Source organism: Mytilus edulis, chromosome 2 (genome assembly GCF_963676685.1).
Source record: "Mytilus edulis chromosome 2, xbMytEdul2.2, whole genome shotgun sequence".
Taxonomy (NCBI): domain Eukaryota; kingdom Metazoa; phylum Mollusca; class Bivalvia; order Mytilida; family Mytilidae; genus Mytilus; species Mytilus edulis.
Window position 1 is genome coordinate 64,433,760 of NC_092345.1, and position 19,239 is coordinate 64,452,998.

Consider the following 19,239-nt stretch of genomic DNA (forward strand, 5'->3'; position numbering starts at 1 on the left):
CTGTACAACTACAACAAGACAAAATTAGTGTAAGATTTATGTAGTATGCATACACTTCTTAAGAAATGTCATATAGTTGACCTCAAAAAGTATTCAGAGACATTGGAGCCAAATAATAGCCTGAGTGTTTTGTATACAGACATACTTATACGACCCCTGTAGGTAAGTAATCAAATGCTTTTAAATGATGAATGTTCACAATTTTTTGGGCATTTTTGCTAATATCTTTAAGATTATAATTATGAATAGAACTTTAGAAGCAAATATGATAGACCAGACTAGACAGTGGCGTAGCTAGGCTATTTTTAAGTGTACCCCCCAACTTTGAACATACTTTCGGGACTATTTTTGAAAAATCTTTTATGGTTAATGTATTCATTGTGTTGATTTGGAATCTAAGGGACATTAGTGTTAGAGAAAATATTAGTGGGAGATATTATGGACATAATTGTGCAAATCGTGATACAAGCATGAAATTTGGTATAAAGGTTGACGAAATGATACTTAAAACAAATCCGCTGCTGTCCAGAAAAAAAAATCATTTTTTCAAGATGGCCACCACACATTTCGGAAATGGCGTCATTACAAATTGACAATAATTCGTTAATCCTTTAAAATGTGTGTTATAAGTAAAATCCAATGTTATATTTGATAAAAAGTAAATGACAGTTCCTAAATTACGACTAGACAATACATTAATGAAACTAAAGGTGACTTCCGGTTTCAAAATGCCGGCAAAAAAGTAAAAAATTCAATTTTTATACTTTCAAGCAACTTCACAAGGGATGTATTATCCAATGTAAGTTATGATAAAACGTTAAAAAAAGTTCCTAAGTACGACAAAACACATAAATGAAGAAAAATAGTGACTTCCGGTTCCAAAATGGCGGCAAATACGTAGAAAATAGTTTTATAATTTCCATCAACTTAACAAGTGTTAACACTCTTTGTTAAGTTTAAATGTCTAGTTTGGTTAGAAAGACGGGTTGCTTATTTTATAATTATCTAATAGTTGCCTATACAACAACCCGTACAAGGAAGGTCAGAACGGTAGCATCTTCAGTTACCAACACATCTCGATTTTCGCCTCCGCATTTCAAAATTTTCTGACACGAGGATGCAACGGCAGTCAAAAGATGTCCATTTTCATCCAACACCAGTGTTCATGACTTGGAACACGTACCTGTAGAAAACATGAATCAGGCTGAGCCAAAACAACTCCTCCTTGATATACTTCTCTTTTGATGTCATCACAATGCCGCTGCTTCCTAGCAAACAATTCACATCGTGTCTCGCTTCATACTTAAGCCTAAAAAACATCCTTTACATTTGGAAAACCTTCCATTGTTAGCCAAGCTGACCTTTTGCCTTTCTCATGACAATTCGACAAAGTGCCACATCCACTAAATGCATGGACTAAAGGAAGAGCAGCTACACAAGGACCAAACGCATTTGATATGTCACATGCAGGAAGCCATCAAAAGTCGTTATTCCTTCCATAACCCATCCACAATTTGTTTAACCTAATTTTGCAATTGCTGCAATTCTTGATACTATTACATCTGTGTCAGTACTACCTAAAATTACATTTTACAACACTTTTCATAATCATGCCGAACATGGACAAACATTCGTGTATCTGCTTCTTCATGATTACAAGGGGATAGATAGCAAGTATCTTTATTGAAATTGCAAAGAATATTTTCACCATCAGTAACATACACATTTTTATTAGTCTCTTAAGAAGCAATTTTGTCAGCAAGAAACTTGAACAATTTCGTTTTGTTGTCATCTTCACAGAGAAAACTACTCCATACCCTTGGTGTTCTACCAGAACAAACACAATCTGACACAAGAACCTTTCCTCTGTCTTGTCAAAGCCTTTAAATTATTCATTTAGTCAACTTCAAATACAATGTCTACTTTTGAATACTTATCGATGCAAGATTTTATATAAGGCAATATGACATCATTATCATAATCATCAATTTTGTTTGCCCAACTTTGTGACCTGGAATTAACCATTGCTGCTCCACCAACGATACATGCGTCCGAATTTGGATCAGCAAATCGCAGAATGTTTCAAATACCATTTGCAGCGATTTAATACCACTATTTCAAGTGACATCCTGAGATAAAGACGGAAGAGCAGTTTGGTTTCTATGGATAAAGAAATATTCCAAGTAAAAATGTCTACTGTGACAAGAAATGAAAAGTCTAGAAAAGATATCGCAATCACTGTTAAGGTGCTCTAGCTTCGTTTTTGACAAAGACGTTTCCAGTTTCATTTTGCGGCCAAAATAGGAAGTTGTTCTTTTTTATTTGGTTATAAAAAGCAGGTTCTCCTTCGTTTTGCATTTGCTTCAAAAGATCTTCGTATTGTTTGGACCAATATCTTGGAGTTTATTTACATATCTTACCTGTTTCCGAATCAACAATTTCCTAAATGGAGTATTTTTTTTACAAATCTGACGACTCTTCTAGAAATGAATTTCCAAACTCGTTCATCACTTTGCAAAGCCTTTAAAGCTGTTTAAAGAAATCTTTTTGTGTTTTCGTAGAGTCTTCATTATGTCGTTCGTCTATTTCAGAATGACCCAAACCACTAGATCTTTCAAATTAATCTTCTAGTATACTGACTCCTTGTCCAGCTACCATCCATTTGTCTAAATGGGATCTTCGATTAATCCTATGGTACCAATATCGCCTTTCACAATAGCATTATTCTGTTTTTATGCCTGATCAATTGTGTTACAAGAAAGAAATTTACTGGTCTTACGTACAGTGAAATTATCATTTTCAAATTCCATTGCAACCTGTGGGTGATGTTCGGGAAAGGAAGTCATATCTCGGAGATGAGTCGGTAACGATCAAGTACAATTTACACGATCAAGACCTAAAACAATACGCTATCATGCTTTATATGGACTGTTTGAAAAGTACGAAATCTCACTCATGAAATGAGCATAATACCAAAATCAGAAGTTCTTAATTTATAATTGAACGCCAGGAATTAAACTGTGGTCGAGATGACTCTATTTCCTTACACCAGTCTTTTAAATCATTGAACGTCACAGAGTCATGACATAATAATATATTCTGAGTTTAGCTTTCATAATCTGAAATGAACAATTTTTAAGCAAAATACATGCAGTTGTCTGATGCGCCTGTCTAGTTTAGGTACATTTGAACATACATACAAAGAATCTGCCGTTCTTGGTGTTGCAATAATGGCTTCAGTAAGACAATATGTCTATCCCCTATCACGCAATATATCATCCAGAGTTTTATAACAAGTCATTTCAATGTGCAATCCACCAAACATGACGATACAGTTATATTTTCCTTACAAATCAGGCCATTCCCACTGAATTTACTTAGGCATTTCCAAAAGTGGCTGATCTGTAGTTACATTTGATGTATCTCCAGATTAACTACAGTTTCGCCTTGACCATAGAATACCTGGGAATTGCCTGGTAGTGCATACAAATCGCTCTTGATGTCTATAAATAATTTGCACATGTGCAAAATTGTGAAACACATGTGTATCATAACCTTGAAAAATGTTATTAAACCAATTCATAATATCATTAGAAATCCAAAAACACTAAATATATAGTAAATGGTTCAAATGTTTTTGAAATAATTTTGCTATATTTTCGCGCATGCGCAAATACTGGATAATTATGTCAAATATTCATTTTTAATAAATATGTGATGTAAGGAAGGTAGCCACCAAACCTGGTAATTGGTTATTAAAAGAAGTTCAAAGAAAAGTTTTCCAGAAAAATCAGTATTTTCAAACTAAAGAAAACAGCCATTTTAGAAAATGGCCGTGGCCATCTTGAAATTATTTTTTTTTAATGGCCAGCAGTTATTTCTTACAAAGTATATAATAATGATGCTTTGTGGTAATTTTCATGCTTGTATCATCATTTGCACAATTCCCTCGATTTTACTTGCTAATATCTTCCACTATATCCAAACCAGTCACTTTAAAATATGTTTAAAAGGAACCGTGGGGTAAAGCAATTACTCAATTAAAACCCCTTTTTGTGCAATTGTCGTTAATGGATATGAAATGATTATTTTGCATAGATGTTAAGGTGCATTATAAAGATTCGTAAAGGGTTCCTCGGAACCGTGGTTATTGCTTGGGATTATCGCTTCCCTCGAAAATTGAATCCATTTATCAGTCCATTACAGGTTTCATAAATATATATATCTGAATTTTTCAAAATCGTCATTTTAAAAAAATAAATAATCATTGACCGTCTGTTAAGTGCTAAAAGATAAGTCCGTATTAAAAATGAAACAAATGTACTTTCCAAATTTTATTTAGTTTTAAATATTTCATTTTTTATTTTTATTTTTTGGTTTAGGATAAAAACATGGGTATCTGTTTATTTCAGATGAAGGTGAATATCAAGGAGCACATCGTGAGTGGGTTCACCCTTGAAGTTTTCTGTAGTAGTGTTTTATAGTCTTCAGAGGATAATTTGTTCCAGTCTTTGATGGTTTGAGAGACAGTGGCGGATTCAAGGGGCGGGGTGGGGGTCCAGGGGTTACAACCCCTCTTTTGTTTGGACGACAAATGCATTTGAATGGTAGCATATAGTTGGAACCCCCTTTACTCTGGGTTAGGACCCCCCCCTTTTTTTTTTAAATGGCTGGATCCGCCACTGAGAGAAACAAGAAAATTTATAGCGGTCTTTATTTTTCATTGAATTTGTCTGTCAGATTGGTGGATCTCCTAGTAGACTGGCTCTGTTGTAATACATTATGCGATGGAATGGCTATATATTTTCATGTTCAATTTTGTGGAACATTATTTATAAGTCTTGTTCGTAGTCGGCGTTCGTGTAATGTTTACCAGTTCATGGTGTCTATAGCATCCCAGAGACACTGCTGGTGTTGTGATGTCTGTTGCACATATATCTTGTCGCCAATCTCCGTAATTTTTCTAGTGATTTTATATTTTCGTTTGTACTTGGGTCCCATACAGAACAACATTATTCTAACTTCGGTCTTTTAATTGTTTGTGATTGGACTTTAAGGTTTCTTCTGATGAAACACAATGTTTTATTTGCTTTTGCGGCGGTTTGTTGGATGTAGGTGTTCCATTTTAGTTCTGCTGAAATGGTGATACCTAAGTATTTAGCATGTTTACCGATTATAAAATATGTCCATATATATGTAATAAAAGTGGATGGGATTTTTTGTTGTTGTTATATTCATGATGTTACACTTGTCTGGATGGAAAGACATAAGCCGATCTTGTTCCCATTGTATGGCAGCTTCTATGTCTTCTTGGAGCTAGAGGCAGTCGTTATGAGTTTTTAAAATTTGTAGACTATACTGTCATCTGCGAAAAGTCTGATTTTGCTCTCTTGGATGTACTCTGGGAGGTCATTTATGTATATTAAGAATATAATTACAAGCTATTGAAGAAAGATTTACAAGACTGGTGTGCTTTAACCCAGATCTTTTTATTTATTGAGATTAAAATACTTTTTTTTTTACCAGAATTCAAGTGTACACCCGGGCGTTTTGACGTAAACGTAGCTACGCGCCTGCTAGATCTATTAATAAGTCATTATGACCAAAACTTTTACGGTAGTCAACTTCTTCAAAGTTATTGCCTTTTATGGTGATTTTTCCCAAAATTTAAGGCCTTTAAATGCCATCTTTGGTGTCGGATAACATTAAGTTTCCAGATGATTACTTCAGTATAAGTGAATGAAGTCTATGGGATTTAGTACTACAAGGTTCCATACCAAAAATGGAATGTTGGATTGATTTTTAGGGTAATTGTTCCAACTGTTTATGAATTGGGGGCCAAAAGTCAAATATTTTCTGGTTTCCAGACAATAACTAAAGTCTAAGTCTATGGAACTCTATAAAATTGTTCATTATAGTTCTTTCGTAACCACAAAAGGAATGTTACTGACATATCTCTGTGATAAAAGTTTATTTTAAAAAAATGCAGTTTGAGCAAAATCGGATAAGCATGTCAAGTTCTATCTAACTTGGCCACAAGCATTATGTTCGATAACCCCACCTGCAAACCAAGATTACCGAAAGGGCTGAAAATAGAGCATGTATGGGGTAAACTGCAAGTTGTGTCTATTATCTTGAAATCGCTATGAATAGAGAAAATCAGATAGGGGCAGAGATATTCAGAAGGTTAATTGAGGTCTACTTGCTGTCCAGTTTTAATCAGTTTCTTATATATTCCTCCTTTAATTGTAGGGTATAACTTTAACAACTATATACACCTTAAAACCACAGGCACTTGTCTCAGAATTTTTTCCCCTCTATATCTTAATATTAAGGTATATAGGGGGGGGGGGATATGAGACAAGTGCCTGTGCTTAAAACATAAGGAAACATTTAATTATGTACAGATGAATTTAGGTATATAATTACTAAATAATATCATTATTAATTCAAAGGATTGTCATCATAAAATTTTAAAATAAAAATTCACAACATGCTGAGGTGTAAGACTGGATATTTTTACAAATATCAATTTAGAAGTCTCAAATTAAACTTTCTAATAATTGTAAGTTAAAAGTGCTATACACATCAGAATCTAAAATGAAAAGGTTATTTTAAAAGACTTGTGTAAAAAGGGTTGGGATTTAGAACAGTTCAACATATACACAAAAAGTTTTCCTTCACAGTTTAGAGTTACCTATTTAGTGATCTTGATGTCCATTTACATCAAAATTGTTAGACGACTTTTTACAAAAATGTATTTTAGTTATCTCCCTTAGATAATCAAATTTTACAAATTTGTTTTTCATTTTTGTAGAGCCTTCGACGTTTGTCAAAAAAGCGAGACATATCGATCCTAAATTCTGTCGTCGTCGGCGGCGGTGTCCACAAATATTCACTATGTGGTTAAAGATTTTGAAATTTTAATAAAATTGAGAATGGAAATGGGGAATGTGCCAAAGAGACAACAACCCGACCATAGAGCAGACAACAGCAGAAGGTCACCAACAGGTCTTCAATGCAACGAGAAATACCTTTCTTAAATTATCATGGATTTCTACCAAACTAGAACAAAAGCTTGTTTATGATCAGAAGATGGTATCCAGAAGAAAATTTTGTAAAAAAAAAATCCTTTTTTCCTTTTTAACTAATTAATGAACTTAGATGTTCTCGCAGTTAACACAACATTCACTCTGTGGCAAAAAAAAAATTAAGTTTTTAAAGTTTTAATAACTTGCTTACACTATCCTGGATTTCTATCAAACTTGGACAGAAGCTTGTTTATGATCAAAAGCTAGTATATATCTAGAAGAAAATTTTTTAAAACTAAATTTCCTGTATTTTCCGTATGTTACTTTAAAATTATGTACGTAGTTTTCTCCCAGTTAACATTACATATAATCTGCAGTTAAAGTTCCCAAAATATTTATTAGCTTCATAAAGTAGACAAGACACTGCATGGGTCAGTTCTAAGAACCATTACAATTCTATTTTCTTATTATGAAAGCTATTATAAAAGATAGTGAGAAGCTTTATTTAGAAAAAAATATCAGCAAGATAAAATCTACAAAAAAAAAAGTAACCATGATCGAAATCGTCAGTCAATTCCTAATAATGGAAGTTATTGCCCTAAAGTTTCATGATTTTGACAAAAAAAAAAGTTGTTGAAAATGCAAGTGAGCGACACAGGCATTTTAGAACCTCTAGTTTATTGGTGTGCTTGACATGTCCTGCACTATATTTTATGTAACTTAAAAGGATGATCACTGATCATGAGACAGTTAAAAGCGTCGACCTTCATTGCGTTAAAAAAGTTAAAATTTTTACACAAGTTTTAAATTTGGTATGTCAGATTAAAGCTACTGGATTTATATCTTCATTGGGAATGCTTAGAAATAAACTCATTATTGATACCAGGACTAAATTGTGTATATACACCAGACGCACGTTTCGTCTACAAAAGACTCATCAGTGACGCTCGAATCATCCTCGCCAGAACTGACAATCAGCAGCGGTACGTAATGATCATGGCCACTGCATGACAATTACTATTTGTTAATTTGGTCACGGTTGCGTCCGAGCGCTTTTCAATTAATTTCTATACTTAGTATTCATCATTGGGAACTCTGAAACGCAAACATTTGAAACCTAGTGATGTATCATTAAACTCATAACTGATGAACTTTATGAATAAAAGTGACAAAAAAGAATAGCTAAATCCAACTTAAAGTTTAAGGGAGTTAGAACCTTGACGTACGTATAGATACGTGAAATTTCTTGTTTGAGAAGGAATAAATCGTACTTAGTAAAATCCAAATCGGTTTCCAACGAAACATTTATCAAACTTGACATCATCAAAATGATTGGTTTTTTTTTATTGCCAATAAATTTGTCACATTTTTTTTTTATCATAGACACACAAACGTCATTCCAATGTGAATCTGTAGTCCGAGATTACTCTGACGTCCAACGGCTGTTTTGCCAGACAAGCTGGGGCCCACTTGTCTGGCAAAACAGCCGTTGGACGTCAGAGTAATCTCGGACTAGTGAATCTGCTGTGCCTCTCTTCTTGTCGACTTGTCGAATTTGTATTATCGTTTTAACCCATTTTCCGTATTTTAAATGATGTCATCTTACTATATTATTAAAACTTTGATGACTGTATATTTGTTGAATGCATCCATCCCATTCAACTTGCATTTAATTATAATTCTGTCCCACATCTGGAAATTGACAATAAGGATTAGTTGGAAACAAATCTTTACGACAAAAGAAATTATTTCAATTTTTCGATTGTGATCTTTCCATTTCTTTAGGTAGCAACATTCGAGCAGGGGCTGCATAAGCAGTATATATCTCCCAGTTGTTGTGATATTTCAGAGCTTGCGCTTTCTATCGTGATTTGATAAACTTGAAGAGGATTCAGTACTGCTTATACATTGAAGCTATTGAACTGTTTGTGTTTTTTTATTGTGGTAAAGAACGTTGAAGTCATCTATCAATTTTTTTTTTTCGTACGCCATTGGGACTGACTTGAATAAAATGGACTTGTCAGATGACCAAGGGTATGTATCAATTGTTGTGGAGCGCTACCCATCCTCTTTCTATTCTTCGGTTGTGACATAGTAAAATAAGACTTAATGATTTTTTTCTAGCCATAACGGCTACACGACGAATGTCGCATGTCCGACGGGAGAAGGACCGGCTTATCCGACAGCATCTTATGCCCTTGCCTGTATGGTGTTGTGTTTTGGAGATTGGTGCTGGTCTTTTCGTCGTTTTTGAAAAACTTTTACATGGTGTTTTTTTTTTTTTTGGGGGGGGGGGGGGGGGGTGTTGATTTTAAGGTAGGTTACTCTTTTACTTTTGAATAATTATGCTTGACGGGCCTGAAATGGTATCTCATGTTCCCCTCCTTTGAGTCTACTGACTGGTAACAGGGATCAATCAGTTAAGGGAGTAGGGCTTGGTTACATAATATTACATATGGTTGATGCCTTGACTGTTTGTCACGCAAATCATTTAATGTTGCCCAGTATTTCCATTCCCTTTTCAATATCCTGGATAATCTGTGTAGTCAGTCAAGTGGTTTAAATCAGACAGCACGACATGCTATATATATATATATAATTGAAGTGATTGCGAAATATGAAATATTAGCAATGATACACGTCATAACTCATTTTACGTCACGATTTAAAGTTTTAAATGGTTCTTGTCATCGGACCACTGAATTCATGAGTTTATATTGATTCGTAACCATAACTGATGAAAACAATAGACCCGACAGTCTTGATTTTGAACCTTCTTCAGAAGTGTCCTACGGGTTGAAAAATCTACAAAATAAAATTGGGTCAAACATAACACAATTTGTTTTTTCAATATCTTTAGTTTATTTGATGTTATTATTATTTCTTTGGCATGTTTTTCACCGGCGTTTGACATGTGGGGTTATTTTTTCAAGTTATTTTTTGAGGGGATGGGGGTGGGTGGTAATATATATTTTTCATATTTTCAGCTGTGTAGTTCTGCATAATGAATTGATTGAATTTATATTTCTCTATTCAATTTATTAAAACATCAGTTTAATGTGAATACATTAATTATGCTTCTTAATCATGTTATTAATTAACATTGATTTACAGATAGCTAGGCCGTTTTATACTAGTATTTTATTCCCCAAAAAAAGAAAAACCCTAAAAAGAGTGAAAAAAATATGAGATTTCTGTACTTCAATCAGGAATTTAATCATTTTAAATCCCTGCTTTAATTAATGTACTTCTAGTATTACATTTCAGGGCACATTGTTGTCTTGTTTTGACATGTACCCTATGTAATACCCCCATTGCGTGCTGTTGATACCGATCGAAGTATTTTGACAGGCTCCCTAGCAACCAGCCAATGAAATAAAGCTTCACAATATGGCGGCCACGATTCCGGCTAGTGCTTTCGATACGAAATGACATAAACTTGTCGGAAGAGAATATATTTTTTCAAATTGAGGACATTGTAAAAAACCAGACAAGATGTCGGAAGAAAATGTGAAAGTGGCCGTTAGAGTCAGGCCTTTCATATCCTTTTTATCTAAAGCATTTAAATTTTTATGTTTATTTATATTATTTCGTTTCTGAGTCTGTCATGTTTAACATGATTTTGTACAGTGTATTTGATTTTATATAAAATAAGCTAATATAATGAGACGCTTATTGTATGAGGTAAATTTATTCCCCATAAATCATCGCATATTTGTGTTGAACGTGGAGGATACATAGTGATGCGAAATCCTCTCGCAAGTGTGGACATGTTGATTATTTCAGTATGTAGGGCAAATTATTAGCGTCATGTTGGATTGTAACGGGACGGAATCTCTGTGAGGTACTAGGGCATTCGAAGGCATGGACAATGTAAAAAAAATAATGTGATATAAGTATAACAAGGCAAGGTAAGTCATGTAAGTCAATGAATAAATGTGCACCAAACCAAGCATATAAGACATAAATTGCTGCTGTAACAGCTAACAGATTTGAATAATGATTAGTTTTTCATGAAAAATATAAGTACAAAATAACCTCGCAAGAGTTTCCAGGATATTTTGTTTTGTACTAAAGAGTTCCTCATAGCATCCCATCATGAATGAACACAATATACCTGATCGGCCCGGCTGACCCAGCCGATTGAACTTTTGACGCATACAACTATCACTTTTCCATTGTGGCGTCAGATATTTTGTTTTATGACATTAAAATTTTGCGGGAACCAGTGTGATATCCAGTAATGGCGGACAAATAGCGATAAGGTGTATAATGCATTATGATTTACAAATGTATTCCATAGCAGTACCTTATTGACCTTATCCATCGATATAAGCTTATATAAGACATGTAAGAGGAATGCCCTAAACTCAGTGCGGATCCAGGGGGGTTCCGGGGTTGGAACCCTTTTTTTTTGGACGATCAATCCATTTGAATGGGGCATGTAGTTGGAACCCCACCCCACCCCACTTTTTGGCCTGGTTTACATGTAGGAACCCCTTCTTTTCAAAATGTCTGCATCTGCCTCTGTAAACTTCAGTCATTAAACAGTCATTTTCTTCTACCTTTAGCATTAAATTGGTTAAAATTTTATTGTGTTTTGTCAAAATATCCTTATCGTGATTTCAAATTATTGTCTGTCATCTGTCTGTAGTAATAGTTGTCAGTGGTTGTTTTCGTAAGATATTAACATGATTTGTCAAAATCGGTAGATTCTTTTTGTCATACAAAAACAAATGAAAGAGGGATGGTAACTTTTTCTCCACCTCTACTTTTTAAAGCTAACAAAAAAAATTGCACTACATGTACATGTATACTACATATATCATGTAAACATAACGGTGCTTCCCCTTACATACATGTATTTCGCTGTGGTGTTTTGCCATGGCTTTGTTTGGACTTTTTTGTTTGCTTTTTGGCCTTGTATGTTTGTCCCTTATATTTTATTAACTGTGCATTTACATTCAGGTATCGCAGATCAAATTTATTCGTTCATAGTGTGTTACAAATGTACATGTAATTTACGTTTTTTGATTGAGTAAAGCCTTCCTATTGATATTTTACTGTGTGGTTTTCTATGTTGTGATGTTATTCTATTGTTTCAGAAAAAGGGAGAAGGTTTGGTACCATTAAACATTGTGTTAAAACGTTTAATCACACTGCAATGTTTGCACCTGTTCTAAGTCAGGAATCTGATGTACAGTAGTTGTCGTTTGTTTATGTGGGGAGGGGGGGGGGGGGAGGATTTTGAAAATAAATAACTCGGCCTTGTTATCCACAAAAATAAATGGTTTGTTCTGTTGTAGTTTGAAAATAAATTACCTGACTTACAATGTATTGAAAATAAATAACTCAGCTGGTCTAATTGAAAGTACAATGTATGAGATGGCACTAGATTCTTCATAAATTCATCTTTTTTCCAAATAAAATCAGGAAACACTTTCCAAATCTTTTAATAATAAAAGTAGAAATATTAAAATATACTTCAAATGTCTGAATACTGGTTTCATTTAACTTGAGGTATATTGTTTCAGGAATACTAACCACACTTTTATTTAACAGGACCTTAGCTACATTGAGGCAAAATGCCTCATGTAGAAAATTTCAAAACCAAACGCTTGTCTCCATATCAAATTGTGTTCACCGTGAGTGCCTTGCAAGAAACAAGTTCTGTTCTCCCTCATATGTAGCCCCTGATTTTGTTAGATCAATGTTTTTTATTTATTTGTCTTTTGTTCATTGATTGTCCTTCTGTATTCTGTTAGTGTTAACGTTGCATTCATTTTGTAATTTAGTAATCTTGATCATGAGTTTAAAAAAAGACAGCAGCCACAGATATATATACAAGATTCATTTCTGCAGAGGATGTTGATTAATTCTGATTAAATGGACATGGTACATAATGACTTGACCATACATGTATTATTAAATTAATAAACAAATAATTTAAAAATTGTATGTTTTTGAATATTATGAATATAGTTGTGAAAATAAATAATCAGTCCCTTGATTTAATGAAAATGAAAAATCTTGCTTCAATAGTGCAGAAAATAGATAATCTGTCCTCTTGATTTACAAAAATAAATAACCGATCCAAAAAAAATCCTCCTGCCCCCCCCCCCCCCCCCCCAGAATATCAAATGATCGTCCCCTAATTAGACTTACTTTGTACTCACATGAACAATATGACAGATGCCACATGTTAAGCAGGATCAGTAAGCAGGGGTTTTTGTTGCTCAGTCTTTAGTTTTCTATAATTGCGTTTTCTGTACTACTTGTTTTGTGTGTTTCTTTGTCTTTTTTTTCATATTAAGCCATGGCTTTGTCAGTTATTTTTGACTTACGAGTTTGATTGTTACTCACCTGTCTTTTAGAAGAAGTTAAGTAAAATTCAGTCATTTTTTGTTTCATGTAATATTCCTATAATACTTGTGAATTATATTATGCTTGAAATGTTTACAGTAGGACACATACTTATTGATCATACAGTGTATTACTGTATTAGGAATCTTTTGCACAAATGGAGGCTTGGTACAATTTTAGAAATGATATACATGTATTTGATATTAAACATGAAAATTTAATTTCCTTAACCTTATTCACAATCGAAGAGAAAGGGAAAGAAATGCAAAATGCATTATTGATATGACTGGAAATACTACTAAAATTGAAGACCCATCATCTACTGATGAACCTAAAAAATTTACATTTGACTTTAGTTACTGGTCACATGATGGATGTAAGGAGGAGGGTAATGGATACTACGGACCAGATACATCACATGCTAATGGCAAGAAATTCTGTGATCAGGTAAACTAATATTATATGTTAACAAAAAATAATTTTGTTCATTAGGCCAAATAAAATATATGTGTGGTTCCAGTTACCCTACCTTCCCTACTTTTTTTGTCTGAAAAATAGCCTACCCTAAAGATTTTATTGTCATCTTTCATTAAGCACTGTTAAAGTCAGAATGTTGCTCCCATAGACTCAATGTAAAAAAAAACAAAAAATAAAAAATAATCCCTACCTACCCACCCTTACTTTAATTCAGATGTAACTGGAACCACACATACTATTTTATTTGGCCTCAAGTCAAACACGAACACTATTATGAATGAATGGTTATCAATGTTCTCCCCAGATATTTCATTTAGCATCCTGGTAAACGGAAATTTTAAATACCATCATGTTCTAAAAGTTAAAGCCCCACATCCATAACACAATCTATTAGAATTCAGATAGCTTAACAATAAAAAAAAATATCATAGCATCATATTACCATGATGCTTTAAGGCCCTAGGGAGAACACTGATTATTTTAGAAAATTGCATTCACCAACCATGTATGTATAAGTTAATTAGTTACATCATGTCACAAACAGTTGACTAAATACTCAAAGAGAACTGAATTGAAGGATACAGTGTACACAAACAACAATATTTTCTCTGTTTAAAAAGGCAGAATGTCAGGAAGATTTTGTAGTTCAAAATGCAAAATAGACCACAAAAAAATAAATAAAAAAGAACTAATGTAATAATTAAAAGCAAGCCTGAGATGTGGTATGATTGCCAATGAGACTATTTTTATCCATCAGACTACATAAAAGTGGATAGCATTGTTTTAAATTAAAGTTTTATGGTACATGTAACCTGAGAAAAGTTAAACATAGTATTACTGTTGTATTATTTCATTAATCATCTTTCATTGTATGATTTAGATGTATCAGCTTTATGAATTTCAATTGATATGTATACATTGATTTGGTTACAGATGAAAGTCTATAATGAGCTTGGTGTAGGTGTTCTAGAGAATGCATGGGAAGGATACAATTCAACTTTGTTTGCCTATGGTCAGACAGGATCAGGAAAAAGTTGGTCCATGGTAGGATATGGTGTAAACAAAGGTACATTGACATACATTAGTAGTTCTTATTCCTGTTAAGTTGTTTATAGATGTATGTGATGTAAAAGCTAGTAAGACGGCCAACTCAAAACTTAAAGAAAAGTAGATTTAAATGTATCTTTGTTTTGAGCCTAGCACAGAGGATAGATGAATTTTGTGGCTGAAAGGACTCTTTATACATGAAACAACATTACAAAGTTCACAATAAAAGAACAATTTAAAAGACAAACAGGATCACCTAAGCTACACATGTACATGTACAATAACATGTAAACAAGAATATTCAATGAACTCAACTGAATAATTGTTGACTTATTTACATGTAGCCATTATAAAATGAAAAACTTTTTTTGCACACTTAATGAATAGACTTTTAATACAAATATTGAGCATTGTTTAAGACAGAGTTTTGTTTCTATAAAGAACATGTACTCTGTCATACTTTGCATGTCAGCCAATATCACTCTGTAAATTAAGTATGACCCCTACCTAAAAAGTAACAAAATAAGTGGTGTTAATTTTTAAGACAGATGTTAAATAATGCATATGATATTTTACACTTTAATATTCTACCTTAAAATTAACACTTTGAAGAAAATTAATAACATGAGCAATCAAAGATTTCGAAGTACATGTATGATATTTATACAATATGTGTTTTAATTGTTCACAGGAATTGTGCCTTTATATTGTGAGAACATCTTCAAACAAATCGAAGAAAAGAAGGCTGGTGGAGAGAAAACAGAGTATGAGGTACGCTAAAAAGTTGTTTAAAAACTGGCAGTTTAATAATTAGGTCATCATGTATTGCCTTTAAATTTACTCTCCAGCTTTGAGAAACTTGTAGCTTTGTACAGTCACATCAAAACAGAAATGAATTTTTAAACATGAATTTTTAAGTACAACATATTTCTTGTAATATCAGATAGAATAAAAGTATATACATTTTGTGAAGAGGAACTTTTAAAAGATAGTTTTCATGTGATTGGAGACATTAAACTCAAAAAGAGATTGAACAAGAAATTTTCATGAATCTTTATATTAAATAGGAAATTATTTGTAACATAATCCCAAATTTATGATTGCTAAACTTCTCTGTAGTATAAATTGATAAATCAGTTTCTTCAATTGTTTTGAATCTTCATTATAGGTCACGTTCAGTATGTTAGAAATCTACAATGAACAAATACGAGATTTACTAGACTCAAAGACAAGAAAGGGAGGTCTGAAATGTAGACAGCATCCTAAACAGGGATTTTATGGTAAGTGAATACATCCGTTTTGGAATCATTTTCATTATGTTCCACAGCAGTTTAAGATATTTCAGTCATAAAAAAAAATAATAGTTTAAACATGCCACTCGTTTAAATGCCTGTCTCCATTTAGGAACATATTTAGAGGTTGGCATGGTTTATAACTTTAGTGGTGATGACCATTAAGAAACTTGGTTTTGAGAAGGCAAAATTTTGGTGGTCTCATCTGAAATAAATACCAATTTGTCAAGGCTTAGAAAGACTTTAAACTTAACATACATGTATGATACATACTTTTTCTGGTGTTGAACATAGTAAGTTTAACTACTTTGGAATTTAATTTATTATTATTTGGTGTGACTGACTCAATAGCAGATATGAATAAACAATGGCTTGCAAATCAATTTGACAAAAGAATATAAACAAGAAATGCAATATTCCAATAAAACTTCAACTTACTAATTATGCAAAAAGGGAATCATTCATGCTAAGAACGCTACAAGTGTTTTAGTCAATTTCACATAGTTATAAAATTTCTGTGTCAGATATTTTGGTACTCCATGATTGTCTTCTTTATAGGTGTAATACCACCAATGATTTCCCCCTATTAGTCTTTGTTAAATTTGCACTTTTCAAAAAATTGTGCAGAATTTATCTTTATTTCAAATAAAGAAATACTTGGCATGAGTAAAGTTTTATCCTGTCGTAGCGTCCAGTACTATATAAAAACATTCACATAACCTTTCATTGCATATAAGAAAATAACCATCACTGGAAGTTAACCAATCAAATCCCCCCCCCCCTTATTTAACCTGTGTACAGGTTTAGGAACCATGTAAGCTCAAGTTTCCAAAATATTCTATAGAAACTACAGATATAAAAATAATGGTGCTCTGAAATACCCAAGACATGTTAATGACACAGAGAATGTATTACTGCAATAAAATGTAAGATTAATTACCTACAACTGTCAAATTCATGGGAATATTTTTTTCCCGACCTATTTTCGTATACAACCAGATGTGACGTACCATGATTTGGTGGTATTACACATAAAATTGACTCCCATTCAAATTCATATATTTGAAAAAAGTCTAAATAGGAGGTCTTTTATTGCTTACCTGGTGATATTGGTTTGATCATTGTTGTAGGCTGTATGGCAACCTATATTTTATTTAATTCTACATCATTTGGCCCCTGGTGGACAGTTGTCTCCTTTGCAAACATACCACATCTTCTAATTTTTACAATATATTTACATCATTTTCAATTTTTAGCTGAGGGACTCAAGATTGTACCAGTGAGCAGTTATGTTGATATTGAAGCAAAAACTGAAGAGGGAACAAGAAACAGAACTGTTGCATCTACCGCCATGAATGCTACTAGCAGGTAAGAAACATGAATGATTATTATTCATAGAATATAGGTCATTTCAAAATACAGAACTATTGTCATGTCTTAGAAAATCTCAGGTAAATGAGTTATTAAACCTGCAACATCACAATCACAACAAATATTTGATATTTTGAGTATATATATGAGGGTTTGGATGTGGTTTACAGAATAGAAAATAATGGATAGAAAGTGTAGAATACAAGGGCTTAAAAACCATATAAAGAATAGAGCAAATGTGAATGCATAGATATACATATGAGAAGCATGCTTTGGTCAACTTAGTGTACCCAGAAATTAATTTGTAGTGTTACATTCTAGACAGGAATAGTTGATTGCTGCTAGCGCCCATAAGAGTTACCTTATAATTAAATGTTATTGTTCTCTTTGTCAAGTTTGTGTTTATTTACCACTGACAGCTGACATTTATGACTTGACAGTCCAACACATGTGGCTTTGGAGTGTAGCACTTAGAATTATACTAAATGATTTACTTCTAACTTTTTGGTGTGCAAGACATATATATAGCTGTGCATAAACATAGCTTTGATGTAATTTCCATCAATGGGATCTCATTCAGTTACATAATAGTAATGCTGCTACAGGCCAGAGTCCAGTTTTACATTCATCTTTCCTGGGTTATTCTCTGGTCACATGTGTGTCAAAAAAAAGTTGAGTATTTTTTTGGTCTTGGTGAAAGACCTCAACTCTGATATATTCAATACTCTGACTCAATCTAGTAGAGCATGAAGAACTGAATCCCTAAATAACATGTAGTTTTACTGCCCAATTATGTTTACTGGTGTGTCTATCTGTCTGTCCCACTTCAGGTTAGAATTTTTAGTCAAGGTAGTTTTTGATGTTCAAAGTTGAAGTCCAATCAACTTGAAACTTAGTATACATGTTCCCTAGTATGATATGTCAGATCTTTCTGATTTTAATGCCAATTTGAGTTTTTACTGGTTTTACAGGTTGGGCATCTGTATACTATGGACACATTCTTGTTATGCCCCACCTACGATAGTAGAGGGGCATTATGTTTTCTGGTCTGTGCATTCGTTCATTTGTTCGTCTGTGCGTTCATCCGTCTGTCCCACTTCAGGTTAAAGTTTTTGGTCAAGGTAGTTTTTAATGAAGCTAAAGTCCAATCAACTTGAAACTTAGTACACTTGTTGCTTATGATATGATCTCTCTAATTTTAATGCCAAATTAGACTTTTGACCCCAATTTCACGGTCCACTGAACATAGAATATGAAAATGGGAGTTTCAAGTTTAAGTTTTTGGTCAAGGTAGTTTTTTATGAAGTTGAAGTCCAATCAACTTGAAAATTAGTACACATGTTCCCTATGGTATGATCTTTCTAATGTTAATGCATAATTAGATTTGTTACCAAATTTCACGGTCCATTGAACATGGAAAATGATTGTGCGAGTGGGGCATCCGTGTACTTTGGACACATTCTTGTTTTTATATGTTTTCCTCGCTGAAATTTTGCACTTAACCAGATTTAACAAAATATCTTTATCATACACAAGTTGTTTTTTTCTAAAATGCATGTATTTGTGAGATAATTATATAATTAACCAACAAAAACAAAATGAAGTCAGATTTGATTCAGAAAAAAATTTTTGGTGTGTTAATTTGTGGAATATTTCAT

The 19,239-nt window shown here is 33.1% G+C and overlaps 1 protein-coding gene across 4 annotated transcripts in view; it reads left to right on the forward strand.

The window, feature by feature from the left end:
* Positions 1-10,303: 10,303 nt before the first annotated feature.
* LOC139512684 (kinesin-like protein KIF28P) overlaps positions 10,304-19,239 on the forward strand; it is a 28,382-nt gene continuing 19,446 nt past the window's right edge. For 2 of the 4 annotated variants that reach the window (XM_071300484.1, XM_071300481.1), the window contains exons 1-6: positions 10,304-10,571; positions 13,635-13,841; positions 14,805-14,937; positions 15,610-15,689; positions 16,087-16,198; positions 17,467-17,578. In XM_071300484.1, coding sequence (XP_071156585.1) covers positions 10,527-10,571; positions 13,635-13,841; positions 14,805-14,937; positions 15,610-15,689; positions 16,087-16,198; positions 17,467-17,578 — 689 coding nt within the window. In that variant the 5' untranslated portion in view covers positions 10,304-10,526. Of the gene's footprint in view, positions 10,572-10,813; positions 10,943-13,634; positions 13,842-14,804; positions 14,938-15,609; positions 15,690-16,086; positions 16,199-17,466; positions 17,579-19,239 lie in introns of those variants that run through there. The other 2 variants (XM_071300485.1, XM_071300483.1) reach the window with 2 other exon arrangements.